General features: G+C 44.0%; 1 protein-coding gene across 1 annotated transcript in view; it reads left to right on the forward strand.

Annotated features, from left to right (window-relative positions):
* Window positions 1-2,610, forward strand: part of Dcbld1 (discoidin, CUB and LCCL domain containing 1) — an 80,875-nt gene extending 78,265 nt beyond the window's left edge. Inside the window, exon 11 of the mRNA XM_059272988.1 lies at window positions 688-2,610. Within this exon, the coding sequence (XP_059128971.1) occupies window positions 688-1,208 (521 nt within the window). The 3' untranslated portion in view covers window positions 1,209-2,610. The remainder of the gene's footprint in view (window positions 1-687) is intronic.
* The last annotated feature ends 13,251 nt before the right edge of the window (window positions 2,611-15,861 follow it).

Genomic DNA, 15,861 nt, shown 5'->3' on the forward strand with positions numbered 1-15,861 from the left:
GCCCAGCCGTTTGGGTTTTATTTTATTAATTCTAGATGTAGTCAGGTTGGCACAAAGACTTGGTCACATTGGTCATCACACCCTCCTTTTTGTGTTACGTCCACGTCCAAACTTTACAAAGGCTACTTTGGAAGTCACTCCTAGCTGGGCCCAATGGCCGACACCTGTAATCCCAGCACCTGGGAGGTATCCCAGGAGGAGCCTGAGTTCAAGGTTGTTCTCCACCAATGTAACAAATTAAAAAGCCAGCCTGGACTACATGAGACCCCACCTCAAATAAATAATTAAAAGTCACCCCTAAACTGGGCATGAAGTTGCACACCTGTAATCCCAGCACACCAGAGGCTGAGGCAAGAGGATCACAGATTCTCATCTAGTTGGGGTTACATAATAAGACCCTGTCTATAAATACATAAATAAATGCCTCTCCTTTACAAAACATTTCCCCCCTAACGGAATGGCTCCTGTCTCCAAGGTTCAGTGGCCCTTTGCGGCTTCCTGAAGCAGGCAGTATGGTAGTTTAAGCCCCAGCTGCAGCATCTGACTTGCATTTCCTCTGTCTCGTGCAGCCTGAGACTCTTTAGTCACCCGGTGGAGAGCTGAGCGGAAGGGAGGAAAGTCTACTCTGCGACCCGCTGACTCGCCCTCCTGTCGGCTGGTGCACTAATGACGCTTGTCTGGTTTCAGATTATCAGCAGCCTCTCATGATTGGCACTGGAACAGTCACAAGAAAGGGCTCCACCTTCCGGCCCATGGACACAGACACCGAGGAGGCCAAGGTGAGCGCTGAGGCCAGCGGCCACTACGACTGTCCCCACCGCCTGGGCCGCCACGAGTACGCGTTGCCCTTGACGCACTCGGAGCCGGAGTACGCCACGCCCATCGTGGAGCGGCACCTCTTACGAGCCCACACCTTCTCCACGCAGGATGGTTACCGAGTCCCCGGGCCCAGGCCCACTCACAAACACTCCCTTTCCTCCGGAGGGTATCCCCCTGCCGCAGGGGCCGCCCAGAGCCAAGGCTACCAGAGGCCAGCAAGCCCCAAGCCTGCGGGTGGTGGCTACGACAAGCCCGCTGCCAGTAGCATCATGGACAGCAGAGACCCCTCCCCTCAGTTGCAGGTGACTCCTGGGGTGGACGATGGTTATTCAGCACCCAGAAACGGTCTTGCACCCCTCAACCAGATGGCCGTGACTGCGCTTTTGTGAACCCAATGTGAAAGAAACCCGCCGTGGTACTGAGCGTGCCCTGCTGTGAGTCACTGGAAGGAGTGTGTGCGTGTGCGTGTGACTCTTCAGGATCCTAGAGACAACCTCACTCACTGTTTACAGAACTGGGCAGCTAGCTGGTTTTGTTCCCGCCCTTCCAGCAGACCCGGTTGGTTTCTGTTGCGCTAGACTGAGGAGACTTTCCTCACTTCTCTCACTGTGATGCTGTGCTGTAAAATGTGCAATTTGTACAGCCGTACTTAACGTGAATTAAAGGAAGGGGGTTTGTGGTTGTTTTCTACCCCGGGGTTAAGGAGAAAACTCGGGACTTGCAGAGAATTGGTAGTACATGTTCATGTTTCTCAGTGTGTTTGATTATCTGACACTGATAGCAGCAGGTCTGTTTAAAAAAAACCCTGTCTGGTTGTGGTGGCTCATGTCCTTTTTGATAAACTAAAAGCATTTTTTGACATTCCTTCTCCTGGAAGAAATGAAATTACTTGAAATATGAAAAGCACACGGGGGTAGGTGATTGTTCACTTTCATGGCCGTAGATTTATGCAAGCAAGCACACCACCTCAGCATCCTGCTTCCTTCGGCTCTTCTTGAGAGTGAGGGCAGCCCAGGGTCCTGGGGCCTGGGTGGGACCCAGCTGTACCCTGAGGGACCTCATTCTCTAAGGAAAGGGCCTGGTCTTACTGCACAGTGTTCATAAGCAAATCTGCCATTCCAGGGTGCTGAGACTCAAGGCAATCCACGCTTTCTCTCTCTCCCCAACTTGTAATGAAGGTGCAGAACAGCTGTGGCTGGGGGACTGTCAGGTATTTCTAAACCCCAGATTTATAATGTAGCTGAGCTCAGAAGGCCTACTTCTTACAACTTCCTCCAGAAATAGTGCATGTCGGCGGCTTCCATTATCCCTGGAAAACAAACGTTATTTGAAATGTGTTCTTACGCACGTCTAAGTAGAGATTTCCAGTGGCGGGCTGGTAACTGAGCTGGTGGTGTAACAAAGCTGTTTTCTCCTAAATATGTGATTATACTTGTAGAGTAGCCCAGGTCTCGGCTGTACCTCATGTTCAGTGTTGTTCTCCCTGAGTTGGCTTTGTGAAATAACTGGGGGATTTAACCTCTTCGGCCAAGGAGGAAAAAGTTATGTGTCTTGTTTGTTAATAGAAAATATGGACAAAACAAAACAACCCAATCCTTTCCTTAAAAACTGTATTGTGACCCTATTTGTGTGATTGTCATTTTCTATGAATTATATCTGCGCTGAAATAGGGTGCTGAAGGGTCATGGCAGACTATCTGTTTGGTTAGAGTGGAGGATAAACCATTTGCTTTATGGAGTTTACATGATTTTGTGTGTATACTAGTTGTAATAAACTATGCCAAATCAGCCAGCCCCTGAACTCTCGTTGAGCCCCTGCTTGCTGGGCAAGTGAGAAGTTCGCCCTGTAACTGGATTCCCATAATTCGGTTTGCAACTTTTTTTTTGTTTAGAAGTTTAGGTATAAACTTTATAGAAAAGTTTAGGTACAAGAAAACATGAGTAGAAATGTCCTATATTAGATATAGTATTTTTATCAGTTTGGCCAATATCTAACTTTTTTAAAAAATGAAATATTATTACACATACACATATATGTAGATATTGTGCCCTTAGGGGAAACTTTCCTATATTTATAAGCAAATACTTCATCAAATGCCTGTATCATTATTTATTAATTTCTTTCTAATCATTGACTAAGGTTTCCAGCCTTTTTCTTTTCCTTTTTTTTAAAATTCAGACTCTAATATAGCCCAGGATGGTTATCAACTCTCCGTGTAGCCTTGGATGATCTTGGATTTCTGATCATCCTGCCTTTGCCTCTCAAGTGCTGGAATTACAGATGTGCATCCTCACATCTGGCTTTTTTTTTTTTTAAATTTTTTGAGACAGGATTTCTCTGTGTAGTTTTGATGCCTATCCTGGATCTTGCTCTGTAGACCAGGCTGGCCTCAAACTCACAGAGATCCACCTGGCTCTGCCTCCCGAGTGCTGGGATTAAAGGCGTGTGCCACCACTGCCCTGCTCACATCTGGTTTTACTTTCTGTCTTCTGAGAGGCTTTAGTCACACTGTCAAGTTAAATAATTCCAATTAGAGCATCTAATTCTTGGTGCCCAGTCTCCTGGGTAGTGGTTGCTTTTCCTGAGGATTTGTGGAAACTGTGATTTTGACTGTGCCAGGGACAACTCAGGATGTCAAGGAGCCAAAGCTTCTGCCTCCCAGTCATACTAATGCTGCCACTTCAGAACATGCCTTCCATGAAGAGATGTGAGCATTGTTAGCTGACTTGTGCTCACCTCCAGTCACCTGACTGTTTTGCTCACTGCATAAATCCTCTCCATTGAAATTCCACATTTCCATGTTATCTTTAAAGCGTTTGTACAGGTATATTCTATGTTTAGCATTGTCTACCCAAGCCCTCTCCTTTTTCTTGCTTGCTCCCATCCCATTATCCCCTCTGTGACCCTAGATGTTTTCATTTCTTCTTCTGTTTTACATACACAGGCTTCATTTAAAATCAAAATCATGTGACCACATAAAATCTACAGACATCAGTCATGGTGGGACATGCCTGTTTTGTTTGGTGAGGCAGGGTTTCTGGATGTGTAGCCCTGGCTGTCCTGGAACTCAATCTGTAGAACAGGCTGGTCCCAAACTCACAGAAATCCACTGCTACATTGTGGCACATGCTTTTAATTCCAACACTTGGAAGGCAGAGGCAGGCTTGGTCTACAAAACGAGTTCCAGGTCAGCCAGGTCCCTGTCTCAAAAAACAAGCAAATAAAATCTGGGGGCCACAAATAAAATAAAACATGTCACTTCCCAGCACCCACATGGCAGCTCACAACTGTCTGTAACTCCAGTTCCAGGGGATCCAACACCCTCACTCAGACATCCATTCATGCAGGTAAAACAACAATGTGCATAAAATAAAAATAAATAAATCATTAAAAAATGCCATATTTATCGGAGACTGTCTTAATTTGCTTAATATCCTATTACATCCACTAAATTCTGTTTGGGGGAGACAGAATGGATTCCAGAAGTTCCCCTTCAGCCAGACTGCCTCATGGATTAAACTCTAAACTTCAGTTTAGATATAGATATAGATTTAGATATGCACCCATACAGGAAATCTATATACACAAAAGGCAGAGTTTTACTTTAGGGGATAAACCAGACTGTCCCATCACAGTCACTGGCTCATCTAAGCAGTCAAGTTCAGCGACAGTAGAGGGGCTGAGCTATTTAAAAGCAGAGGCTGCAACTGCTGTGCTAATTAACTAGGCTTCAACACTAGTCTTGGGGCAACACAGAAGTTCAGGCACCGCACCAAGTCCAGACAGTATTAGAAGTCACCAAACAAAGCGCTTGCTGCTTAGGTCTTACAACCTGAGCCCAGTGCCCAGAACCCACGTAAAGGTGGAAGGGGACAGAACTGACTACAAAGTCATCCTGTGACTTCCACACATATCCATGGCATGTGCAAGCCAACCCCATACACACTATAATAAGAATAATAAATACATGTATTTTCCTTAGCTTAAAGACATGCCTCTTCATAGCTTCAAAGTGAATGGCTTATAGGTAGCAACAGTCCCATAGAAAACTCATTTAAAAGGCAGAACACAAAATGGTTAGTTGCCTTTGTACCTTAACGGAAATGCATACACTTCTCAAACCTCTGTCCCTACAATAGAGTTCATTGCCCGTATTCAGGCCTTACAATTAGAACAAGAAAAGATCTTAAACATCCACACCAACTCTAAGAACAGGTTTGTAGTATCTGCCCATCTGGAAGGGGAGTGGAATGTTGATGGCTAACAATTTCCCAGTGAAATATAGGTATAATCTTCCAACCTTTAAAGTGGTTCAACTCCCTAAACAGGAAGTCATGATTCACTGTGGCAGAAATTAATGGGGCAGACCCATGAGGAGCCAAGGGACTAATTGGCAGGTAAGACTGAGAAGTTTGTAGTGAAACCCCAAGCTCTCATGTAGTTTACACAACTACACAAACTTATGGCCCTGGTCCCAGACCCTCCTCATTTCATCAAAATGCCCGAAGACCACCTCCTCAGAAGTACAGAAAATACAGGCTGGATCACTGGCTGATAAAAGACCAGGCTTTGAAAAGATGAGCAAGGAAACCTATTAACCACAGGAGATTACTAGCCTACTAAGGAAGAACACCTAGGGCCTGATAATAAGCCACCCTCGCAGGAAAGGTGATGCATAGAACTATGAAAATGTTGTTCAAAATGGGTACATTTTCATATAAAACAGCCTCCTTCCCATGTCTCCTCAACTTAAAATACTTTATGTGCAAGAGTGTTCGCCTGCATGTATGTCTGTGTATCACATGCCTACAGTGCCCACAGAGGCCAAAAGAGGGAGTTGGAAACTGGGACTGCAGTTACAGACCATTGGGCTCTACCTCCTCAACTTTGTTGTTGTTGTGAGACAGGGTCTCTACATGTAGCCCTGACTATCCTGGAACTCTCTATGTAGACCAGGCTGGCCTCAATTTATAGAGATGTACCTGCCTGCCTCTGCTTCCCGAGTGCTGGGATTAAAGGACTGCACCACCATTGCCTAGCTAACTTCAACCTTTTAAAGACTGTCCAGTATTAGATACATCTGCAGAGAAAGAATGGCAATTAAACTCTACCTCAAAACCTTTAAAGCCAGGTGCAAATGTTCACAGGATTTACAGACAATTTCATAGGATCGAGGGAAGCCTTCCTCACTACCACAGAAAAGGTCTGCTAGAAATTATCCCTATATTAGGGTTGCCCAAATCTCTCCGAAGTCATACAGGGCCTTTTTGTGTTGCAAGGGTAACTTGAACCCTCTTATTCCTCTTAAAATTAATGACAAATTATAGTCCACCTGCAATCTCCAGCCCTTAGGAAAAATAGAAAAACGCCAGGCAGTGGTGGTGCACACCTTTAATCCCAGCACTTGGGAGGCAGAGGCAGGTGGATCTCTGAGTTTGAGGCCAGCCTGGTCTACAGAGCAAGTTCCAGGTCAGCCAGGGCTACACAGAGAAACCCTGTCTCAAAAAACAAAAAAGTTGGTTTATACTACTTTGATTTTATTGAGATAGACCCTGATGTCCCAGAAGATGTCCTCTGACTCTCTATGTAGCTGAAGATAACCTTGAACTTGTGATCCACCTGCCTCTAACTCCCATGTTAGGACAGGCACTCCAACCACATCCTACCTGTAAGTGTGTTTGCATTTGTTGTCAATGGAATGAAAGCTCCCTCCCTTCTGCTATTACCAACTCTAATGATCTGTGCTAAATGAGAGTGCCCCTGACTGTCACATAGGCCCACCTAGCTTGGCTGGAAGGCTTATCTTCAAACCACATTTCTGTAATACAATTAAAAAGACAAAAACAAAACAAAAGCAAAGAACCATTGCTTTGTATGCCAACTTAAAAACTTAACTTTACCCTGTACAGTGGGTAAAGGCGCTTGCCATCAAGTCTGAAGACCCAAGTTCAATCCCCGGGTCCCACACAACGGAAGGAAAGAACAGACTCCCTGAAAGTTATTCTGCAACCTGCATACATGCACCATGCCTCTTCCCTCACAAAATAAATGTTTTAATGTAATAAAAGTTACAAAAAAAAAAAAAAAGGCCTAAGCCTGAGAGCTGGAAAGACAGAGAGCTCAGTGGTTAGAAGCATAGAGACCCTGGGTTCAATTCCTAGTACCCACATGACAGTTCATAACTGTCTGTAAACCCAGTTCCAGGGTATCCGACGCTCTCTTCTGACCTCTGAGGACATGCATGTGGTGTATAGACATACATATGGGCAAAGCATCATATACATAAAATGAATATGTTGTAGAATATTATCTTGAGATGTGTTACATTTTTTTTTGTGCTGTGGAACATTTGTTTAATAATGCAAAGACATGTTGCATTCTTTTTTTTTAAAGATTAATTTATTTATAATGTATACAGCGTTCTGCCTGCATGTATGCCTGCAGGCCAGAAGAGGGCACCAGATCTCATTATAGATGGTTGTGAACCACCATGTGGTTGCTGGGAATTGAACTCAGGACCTCTGGAAGAACAGCCATTGCTCTTAACCACTGAGCCATCTCTCCAGCCCTGTGTTGTATTCTTTTATGTTGCATTTATTTAACCCTGTGAAGCTGTGTTACTTTTCTTGTCTAAAACACCTGATAATAAAGAGCTGAACTGCCAATGGCAAGGCAGGAGAAAGGATAGGTGGGGTTGCTGGCAGACAGAGAGAATAAATAGAAGGAGAAATCTGGGAGGAAAAGAAGAAAGAGCAAGAGAACAAGGAGAGGAGGATGTTAAGGGCCAGCCACACAGTAAGCCACAGATTAAGACTGAAAGTAAGATATACAGAAGAAAAGGGAAAAGCCCAAAGGCAAAAAGGTGGATGGGATAATTTAAGTTAAGGAAAGCTGGCCAGAAATAAGCCAAGCTAAGGCTGGGCATTTATAAGTAATAATAAGCCTGTGTGTGTGTGTGTGTGTGTGTGTGTGTGTGTGTGTGAGAGAGAGAGAGAGAGAGAGAGAGAGAGAGAGAGAGAGAGAGAGAGAGAGATTGAGATTTATTTGGGAGCTGGGTGATGGGCCCCTCAAAAGAGTAAAGAACAAAAACAACCAACAAAGACATTCTTCTGAAAGTCACCAGAGGACCCTGAATGGATGCACACTAGGATTTCTTTAGGTTACTGCTGAGAGCTGCTGGTAGCAATGGCTTTACCAGAGGCCATGGGAGTATACAGCAGGTGACAAATAGTGTTCAACAGGTCGACCCACTAGATTAATAATTCTCTGATGGGCAGCCCCACTTGGCAAAGATGTGGGGTCACAGACTGTAAATGAATGGAAATGTTGCTTTTGTCTGTAATTTTTCTCATGTGCCAGTATATTTCTTCCCTAAAAACTGCTACAGGTATTTTCCCACTGCTTGTGTGTTTATCTCGAGAAAATATTCCATCTTTGGGCACACATATAGCTGTGGATGTTCAGGAAGATGATTTCTGCTTAAGCTGTATAATTCTGATGAATGGCAATAACACTAGAATGTTTCTCATGACTGACACAGGAAAAGAACAGTATTCTCAGTCACAGAGACAGCTACTTTTAGACTTCATAACAAATTCAAAACAGACTAGCTGTCCCTGCAGAGAATACACAAAGACAAATTCCCAGGTGTTTACTGCTGAATCAAGGTCAGACTTGAAGCAACTTTGGTAGGCATAACCCTCTGCAGTAATGGACTTTCTGCACGTACTCCCAGCCTCCATTTATGTTACAGGACTCAAGAGTTCAGCCAACTAACTGTTATTGTTAAGTCCTGAATTTCAATGTTACTTTCTATCTGGGAAAGAGCTCCGTGCATGGACAAGCATTACTCAGTGTCCAGTCGGTGTGCCCTCTCTAGCCTGAGAAAAACTGTGTGACTTATCATGTGTTATGAGAATGAGTCAGACCCTGAAAATGTACCATTTAATTGTTGAGAGTTTGAAGAGTGAGTGAGAGAGTGAGGTGCGTGTGTGCGCGTGCGTGCGTGCGTGCGTGCGTGTGTGTATGTGTGTGTGTGTTGAAAAGGAGATGGAGCTGAGTGTGCAGGAGTAATGTGAGTGAATGAATGAGTAAAGAGTGAATAAATGGTGTAGTAATATGTGAAAGAATGTAGCAGGGTAGAGAGAAGGAATGTGTATAGAAGAGGGGTGTGGAGCTATGTAAAAAGAGATGTAACTGTATAGACATATGGCTGTGCAGGGAGAGATGTGGCTGTATGGTAAGAGAGCTGTGTAAATGAGACGTATGGCTGTGGCTGTGTGGAGATTTGTAACTGTGGAGACAAGGAAAATGAAGCTGTATAGAAAAGAGATGTAACCGTGCAAAAGAGGTATGTGGCTGTGTGGAGAATGTATGGAGAATGTAACTATGTGGAATGTAACTATGTGGAGACAGATTTTCAGAAAGAGATTTTTTTTTTTAAGATTTATTTATTTATCATGTATACAGTGTTCTGCCTGTATGTCTGCCTGCAGGCCAGAAGAGGGCACCAGATCTCACTACAAATGGTTGTGAGCCACTACGTGGTTGCTGGGAATTGAACTCAGGACCTCTGGAAGAGCAGCCAGTGCTCTTAACCGCTGAGCCATCTCTCCAGCCCCAAGAAAGAGATTTTTTTTAAGATGAAGTAAAAGAGGAAGTTGCCATCAGAAAGTGTGTGTTTCCTTATTTTCCCCTTAAATAGAATAAGTCTAGTCCTCACCCCATTTATGGAATTTTTTTTTTTTCAGACCCTAGTGCTGCCTGGAGGCTGGACCCTCCAGTTAGCAATAGGTTATCCATCAATGTGGTAATGATGGTTTCTGTTTAAGAGGATGTGTTGTGAACTTCACACAGGTTAGAGTCATTTGAGAGATGGGAACCTCAACTGAGAAAATGCCTCCATAAGACTGGGCTGTAGACAAGCCTGTAGGGTTAATTGGTGATTAATGTGAGAGAGCCCAGTCCACTGTGGGTGGGTCCACCCCTGGGCTGATGGTACTGGATTCTGTAAGAGAGGCTGAGCAAGCCATGAGGATCAAGCCACTAAGCAGCATTTTTCCATGGCTTCTTCATCAGCTCCTTCCTCCAGGTTCCTGCCCTGACTTCCTTCAGTAATGGACTATGATGTGCATATGTAAGCCAAATAAACCCCTTTCTCCCTAACCTGCTTCTGGTCATGATGTTTCATTGCAGCAACAGTAACCCTAACCAAGACAGGGGATTTTGTATGTTTGCTTGATTTCCTTTTTGTGATGCAAGGTCCCATTATATAGTCCAAGTTGGTTTCAAACACATCATGTAGCTCAAGCTCGGTTCAAACTCTCAGCTGTTCTGACTTAGCCTCCAAGCACTTGGCCTTTAGGCCTGAACAACCATGCCTGGCTGACTGTTTATTTGAGACAAGGTCTTGCTAATGTAGCTTTGGGTGTGCTGGAACCACTCAATTGAAAACAGCTGTCCTTAAACTTGAGACAATGCTCCTGCCTGTGTCCCAAATGCTGGGGTTATAGGCATTCATCACTATTTCCGCCTTTTGTAATGGTTGTTTAAAGCTGCTGTTTTTTAGGGATTTGAAGACAGCCCTGTGTGGCTCAAGCTCACTGAAGCCAGGGACTTCCTCACTTGGATCTGCAATCATGTCGCATGGATGTCCCCCTCAGATCACACTAATGCTGCCATTCTCTGATATGTGCGCTATAATGAGCCACCAACAGGGTTTACACATGCAGACAGCCGATTTCTTGATTGGTGCTCACCTTCAATCACGTTTTTCCACAGTCCAGACACCCCTTTTGTTCACCCATGAGTCCTCTACGTCCATGAGGCTGGAGAGATGGCTCAGTGGTCAAGAGCACTGGCTATCCTTCCAGAGGACCCAGTTTCAATTCCCAGCATCCATATGATGGTTCACAACTGTCTCCAATTCCAATTCTGGGAGACCTGATGCTCTTTTCTGGCCTCCTGAGGCACCAGGCATGCATTTGGTGAACAGATGCATGCAGGCAAAATACCTGAACGCATAAAATTAAAAAAAAAAAAAAAGAGGTTAAAAAATGATTTAAGCCCTCTAAGATCAATCCTTAGGGAGGCAGATGAGTCCATCATTCTATCACTTACGTTCTGTGGCTGCATGATGAATTAAACTCCCACTTTTGCAAAACAAATCAACTTCATGGATTAGCTCCTGTGCTGTGACTAAGATAAGCCTGGTTCCAAGCAATTCCCAGTAAGAGGGCAGGTGGTAGCAGGGCCTTGGTGGTGCATACCTTTAATCCCAGCACTCAAGAAGAAGAGGCAGGCAGATCTCTTTGAGTCTGAGGCCAGCCCGTTCTACAAAGAGAGTTCCAGGACAGCCAAGGCTACACAGAGAAACCCTGTTTCAAAAAACGAACGATAACAAAAACAGAGAGAAAGACAGAGAGAGAGCAGGTGGTACAATGGATAAGGCATTGGTTTCCACATCCTGATCTCACACACAGGGAGTGATAAATTCTCCTTAGCTAGTTATGTAACACATGGAACTCCAGTTCCTCTGGGTAGAAGATGGTGCCTTTTTTCTGCAAAGGTTGCTGTTTTAGTCACTGATCTATTGCTGTGAAGAGACACCATGACCAAGACAACTCTTACAAAAGAAAGCATTTAATTGGGAGCTTGCTTACAGTTTCAGAGGCTGACTTCAGTATCATCATGGCTGGGAGTGTAGCAGCAGGCAGGCAGGCATGGTGCTGGAGCAGTAGCTGAGAGTTTACATCTTATCAACAAGTTGGAAGGAGAGGGAGGTGTAGAAGTAACCGTCTTATTAAATAAGAAACACAGAGCCAATGTAAAGATAAAAGCCCAAGAGGTCACAGCTAAGAGCCTTACCCTTCCTGCTTCAGCGATCCTCTTCAGCCAAGAGAGACCTACTTCCTGTGTGTTTGTCTTTATATAGACTTTCTGTCCTGCCTTCTCATTGGTTGTAAACCCAACCACATGACCGCCTCGTCACTGCCTGTCTGTACAGACCTCCAGGTCTTCTATGGTTGGTATTGAGATTAAAGGCGTATGTCTCCAATGCTGGCTGTATCCTTGACCACACAGAGATCTACCTAGCTCTGCCTACCAAGTGCTGGGATTAAAGGCGTGCACCACGAATGCCCAGCTTTGCTATGGCTTGCTATTAGCTCTGACCCCCAGACAACTTTATTTATTAACATACAAATAAAATCACATTTCAGTACAAATAAAATATCACCGTAGGGAGGGGAACAGGGAAAGAGAAAGAGAGAATGGGGAACGGCATGGGCTTTTGAAACCTCAAAGCCCTTTCCAGAGACACACCTTCAACAAGGCCACACTCCTCCAACAAGGCCACACCTCCTTCCTAAACAGTCCAACTGGGAACCAAGCATTTTAATATGAGCCTATAGGTGCCATTATCATTTAAACTGCCACAGTTCCAGATAGGAATCTTTTTGCTTGCTTATTTTTGAGGCACGGTCTCATTGAATAGCTCCAGCTGGTCTGCAACTTGCTATGTAGGCCAAACTGGTCTCCAACTCACAAAGAACTGCTTGCTTCTGCCTCCCAAGTTCTGGGCTTCATGGCCTATGTTACCATGCACAGCCCCTAGAATCCTCTTTATACAGTGCGTTCTGCACCCATTACATTCCTTCTCTACACATCTTAGCTCATTCTGACAAAAGAAAGGAGTTTGTTTGAAGACAGCACTCCTTCAGTATGGCCTCACTGTGCAGAACAGGGTGGGTGAGTGGAACTTTCTGATAAACTCTCCACAGCAAAGCCTGGACTAGCAGGTGAGGGCAGAAAAATGGAGCTTTTCTGTGTTCTGAGTATTGTGGCTGCATTCCTGCTGAGCTACTACTCCTGGCCAGGCTCCAGAGAGTAGCACCTAGCTCTGATCCATCTTCTGTTTACCCGATACCTTTTGTTTTTCTTATCATCCTATGTGAATCTTGTCTGAGAGTCTCCCAGGGGTCAAGGGCCTATGCAAAACTTGGTTCAGGAAACCTAGAAAACCGTGTTACCTGATAAATCGAGGAATTTGCACTTGGCATTGTATCTTTGGGAGCGCCTTTCAGGTTGTTTTGAGCATATGGAAATCAACTGGCTAAACTGTAAATATTGAGAAAAATAAAAATGCCCTGGGCGAAGGGAAAGTGCTTCAGTCCTTAAAGGCTGGACCCCCCTGCAGCCAAGAAAGGCGAAATTCATTCTTTTTTTTTTTCTTTTTTTTTTTTTCTTTTTTTCAAGACAGGGTTTCTCTGTGTAGTTTTGACGCCTGTTCTGGAACTCGCTCTGTAGACCAGGCTGGCCTTGAACTCACAGAGATCCTCCTGGCTCTGCCTCCCAAGTGCTGGGATTAAAGGCATGTGCCACCACCGCCCGGCCCTAGATTCATTCTTAAGGTGCCTCTGAATCTTCTTTCCACGGATCTGTGTGAACCCCCACACACATGCAGCGACATTTTGCCACAGAATATTGCCACAAATGATCAGACACACAGACAACTTGATTTCATAGGTGCCATCTCATCATATGGGAGCACACATTGCATTCTGTCACTTATAATTACATCTCCAAGACATTCCTAGTCCTGGGATTACTCCTTCCTTTTGGTTTTGGATACAGAGTCTCATATAGATCAGTGGGCAGGGAATTCATTATGTAGCTGAGGATGCTCCCAAACTCCTGATCTTTCTGCCTCCCTTTCATCACCTTATAGTTCTCCATCACCATTAAAAAAAGTTAAGACTGCTCCAAACCTAGGCTTCATCAGTCCTTGTCCCACTTAGGAAAAAATGAAAGTCATGTAAATGGAATGAGACATGGAAAGCCTTTGATTTCATCTGTAGCTCCCTTTTCTCTCTTCATGGCTTATTAAAGAATGAAGAGAGGACTTTACATCATGACCGACACTGTGTAACCCTGGGCAAATGACGTAACTTCTCCAAACTTCAATTTATTCGTCCTTAGAATGAGTCTAGTTTATGTAAGGAGCCTCAAAAACGCCTCTTTAGCCCAGCAGGTTAAACGCAGCACTTGGAATTTCTTGCCCCCTACTGGCACTCTCCCAAATTGCACCTACCTTTCTAAATTAACAATCTGTTTTAGTGTCTGTTTGACATTTACCCAAATTTCCTCGATACAGACCATCATCCATCTATCTTCCTCATTAGAAACTGCAGGTCTTTCTTTTACCAAATACAAAAAAATACAGCTTTAACTTAAGATTTAAAGCAAACCTTTGTTCAAATCTTGATTTCTTTCTATGTTGTGTTGCTATTACTATGATGGGTTCCAGGGGCTGAACTCATCATCAAGCTGGAGGCTAGTGCTTTTACCCACTGAGTCATCCTGTCCCCACGCCCCTTTATATATTTCGAGGCTATTTTAAGTAGGTGTATACAAGGTGTGGTGGTTTGAGTAAGCATGGTCCTAATAGGCTAATATATTGTGGTAGTCTGAGTAAGAATGGCCCTCATAGGCTAATATATTGTGGTGGTTTGAGTAAGTTAACATATTTGAATACTTAGTCCCATTGGTGGAACTGTTTGGGAAGGATTAGGGGGTGTGTCACTGTTGGCCTTCCCAATTACCTCTCTCTGTCTCATGCTTGTTGATCAATAAGCTCTTAGCTACTGCTCCAACACGATGCCTGCCTGATACTATGCTTTCTGCCATGATGGCATGTAATGCTGAAAATGTAAGCCCCAAATAAACTCTTCTGCTAAGCTGCCTTGGTCCTGGTGTCTTACCACGGGAACAGGAAAGTAACTAAGTCAGAAGGTTAGAATTATTTCAACTTCATGGTAAACTGTAAAAATATTTCTATCACAAATGCTTTTTGTCTTAATCTGTTTTGTATTAACAAATCAGCTTTTGGGGGACAAAATTACAACGTGTATCTCCTCTTTTCCCTCCTGAGCTCTATGTCCTTGTGGTTAAGTATGCTCCTCATAAACATCCTTTTCCAAAGTTAATCAATCCCCCTCCCTGCAACTAGGATTCTTTCTGATTGACCACACCCTTTTATCATCCCATCCTTCGAGTACTCCATTGGTTCTTGGTAGAAGGCAGCTATACCCTACATATGAGTATGGGCTTCTCAAAGATTTGTTTACACCACATTTTATAGGGTCAGTTAGTAGGCACCCACTGCCCAGCATGTACCAAAGTTCCAAAGCCTTGAAGGTAAGCAAGTGTCAAACATGAATCCTGTTGTCTATACAAACATTTCAGGTGTGTGAACCTCTTACTACCAGAAGCCACATCAAGTTTTTTGTTTTGTTTTGTTTTGTTTTATACTGTCTCTGAAATACTTGGCAACCAAGCCATGCCCGAGTGATCAGCACTAGAGGTAGAGGTGTCCAGTCAAGAGCTTCAACGCCCCCCCCCCACGCGTGCACACAGATGTGAGAGCTAAATCACAGCAACCTGACGGCTGGAGGCAAGGATTTCTAAGTGTTCAGAGTAAATGACAGTTTCCGAGTTTATGATCATTTACCAAAAATTATTTCACGTATAATTTGCAAAATTCTAAATTAGATGTATGTAGATGTTGCCATGGTGGAATTTCCTTTCAAATACTAATAGGATTGGGTTTATCCTTTTATCAAGGCTGTCCTTGTTATGGAACATTAACTTTTAAGATCTGTAATGCAAAACTAAGCCAAAGAGACTAGGGTTCCTGTCTTCTTTTTTTTTTTTTTTTTTTTTTTTTTTTTTTTTTTTTTTTTTTTTTTTTTTTTTTTTCCGAGACAGGGTTTCTCTGTGTAGCTTTGCGCCTTTCCTGGAACTCACTTGGTAGCCCAGGCTGGCCTCAAACTCACAGAGATCCTCCTGGCTCTGCCTCCCGAGTGCTGGGATTAAAGGCGTGCGCCACCACCGCCCGGCCAGGGTTCCTGTCTTCTGCTAAAAGTTTAAAACACACTACTGGTCCCAGAGTTGTTCCCACAGTTCGTTCCTTCTAACTACCATATTTTTAATTAATTCAGATGAAACAGTTATGACTAAACAATTAATTCCTACCAGCCCCAT

The sequence above is a fragment of the Peromyscus eremicus genome, chromosome 8b, assembly GCF_949786415.1.
Source record: "Peromyscus eremicus chromosome 8b, PerEre_H2_v1, whole genome shotgun sequence".
NCBI lineage: Eukaryota > Metazoa > Chordata > Mammalia > Rodentia > Cricetidae > Peromyscus > Peromyscus eremicus.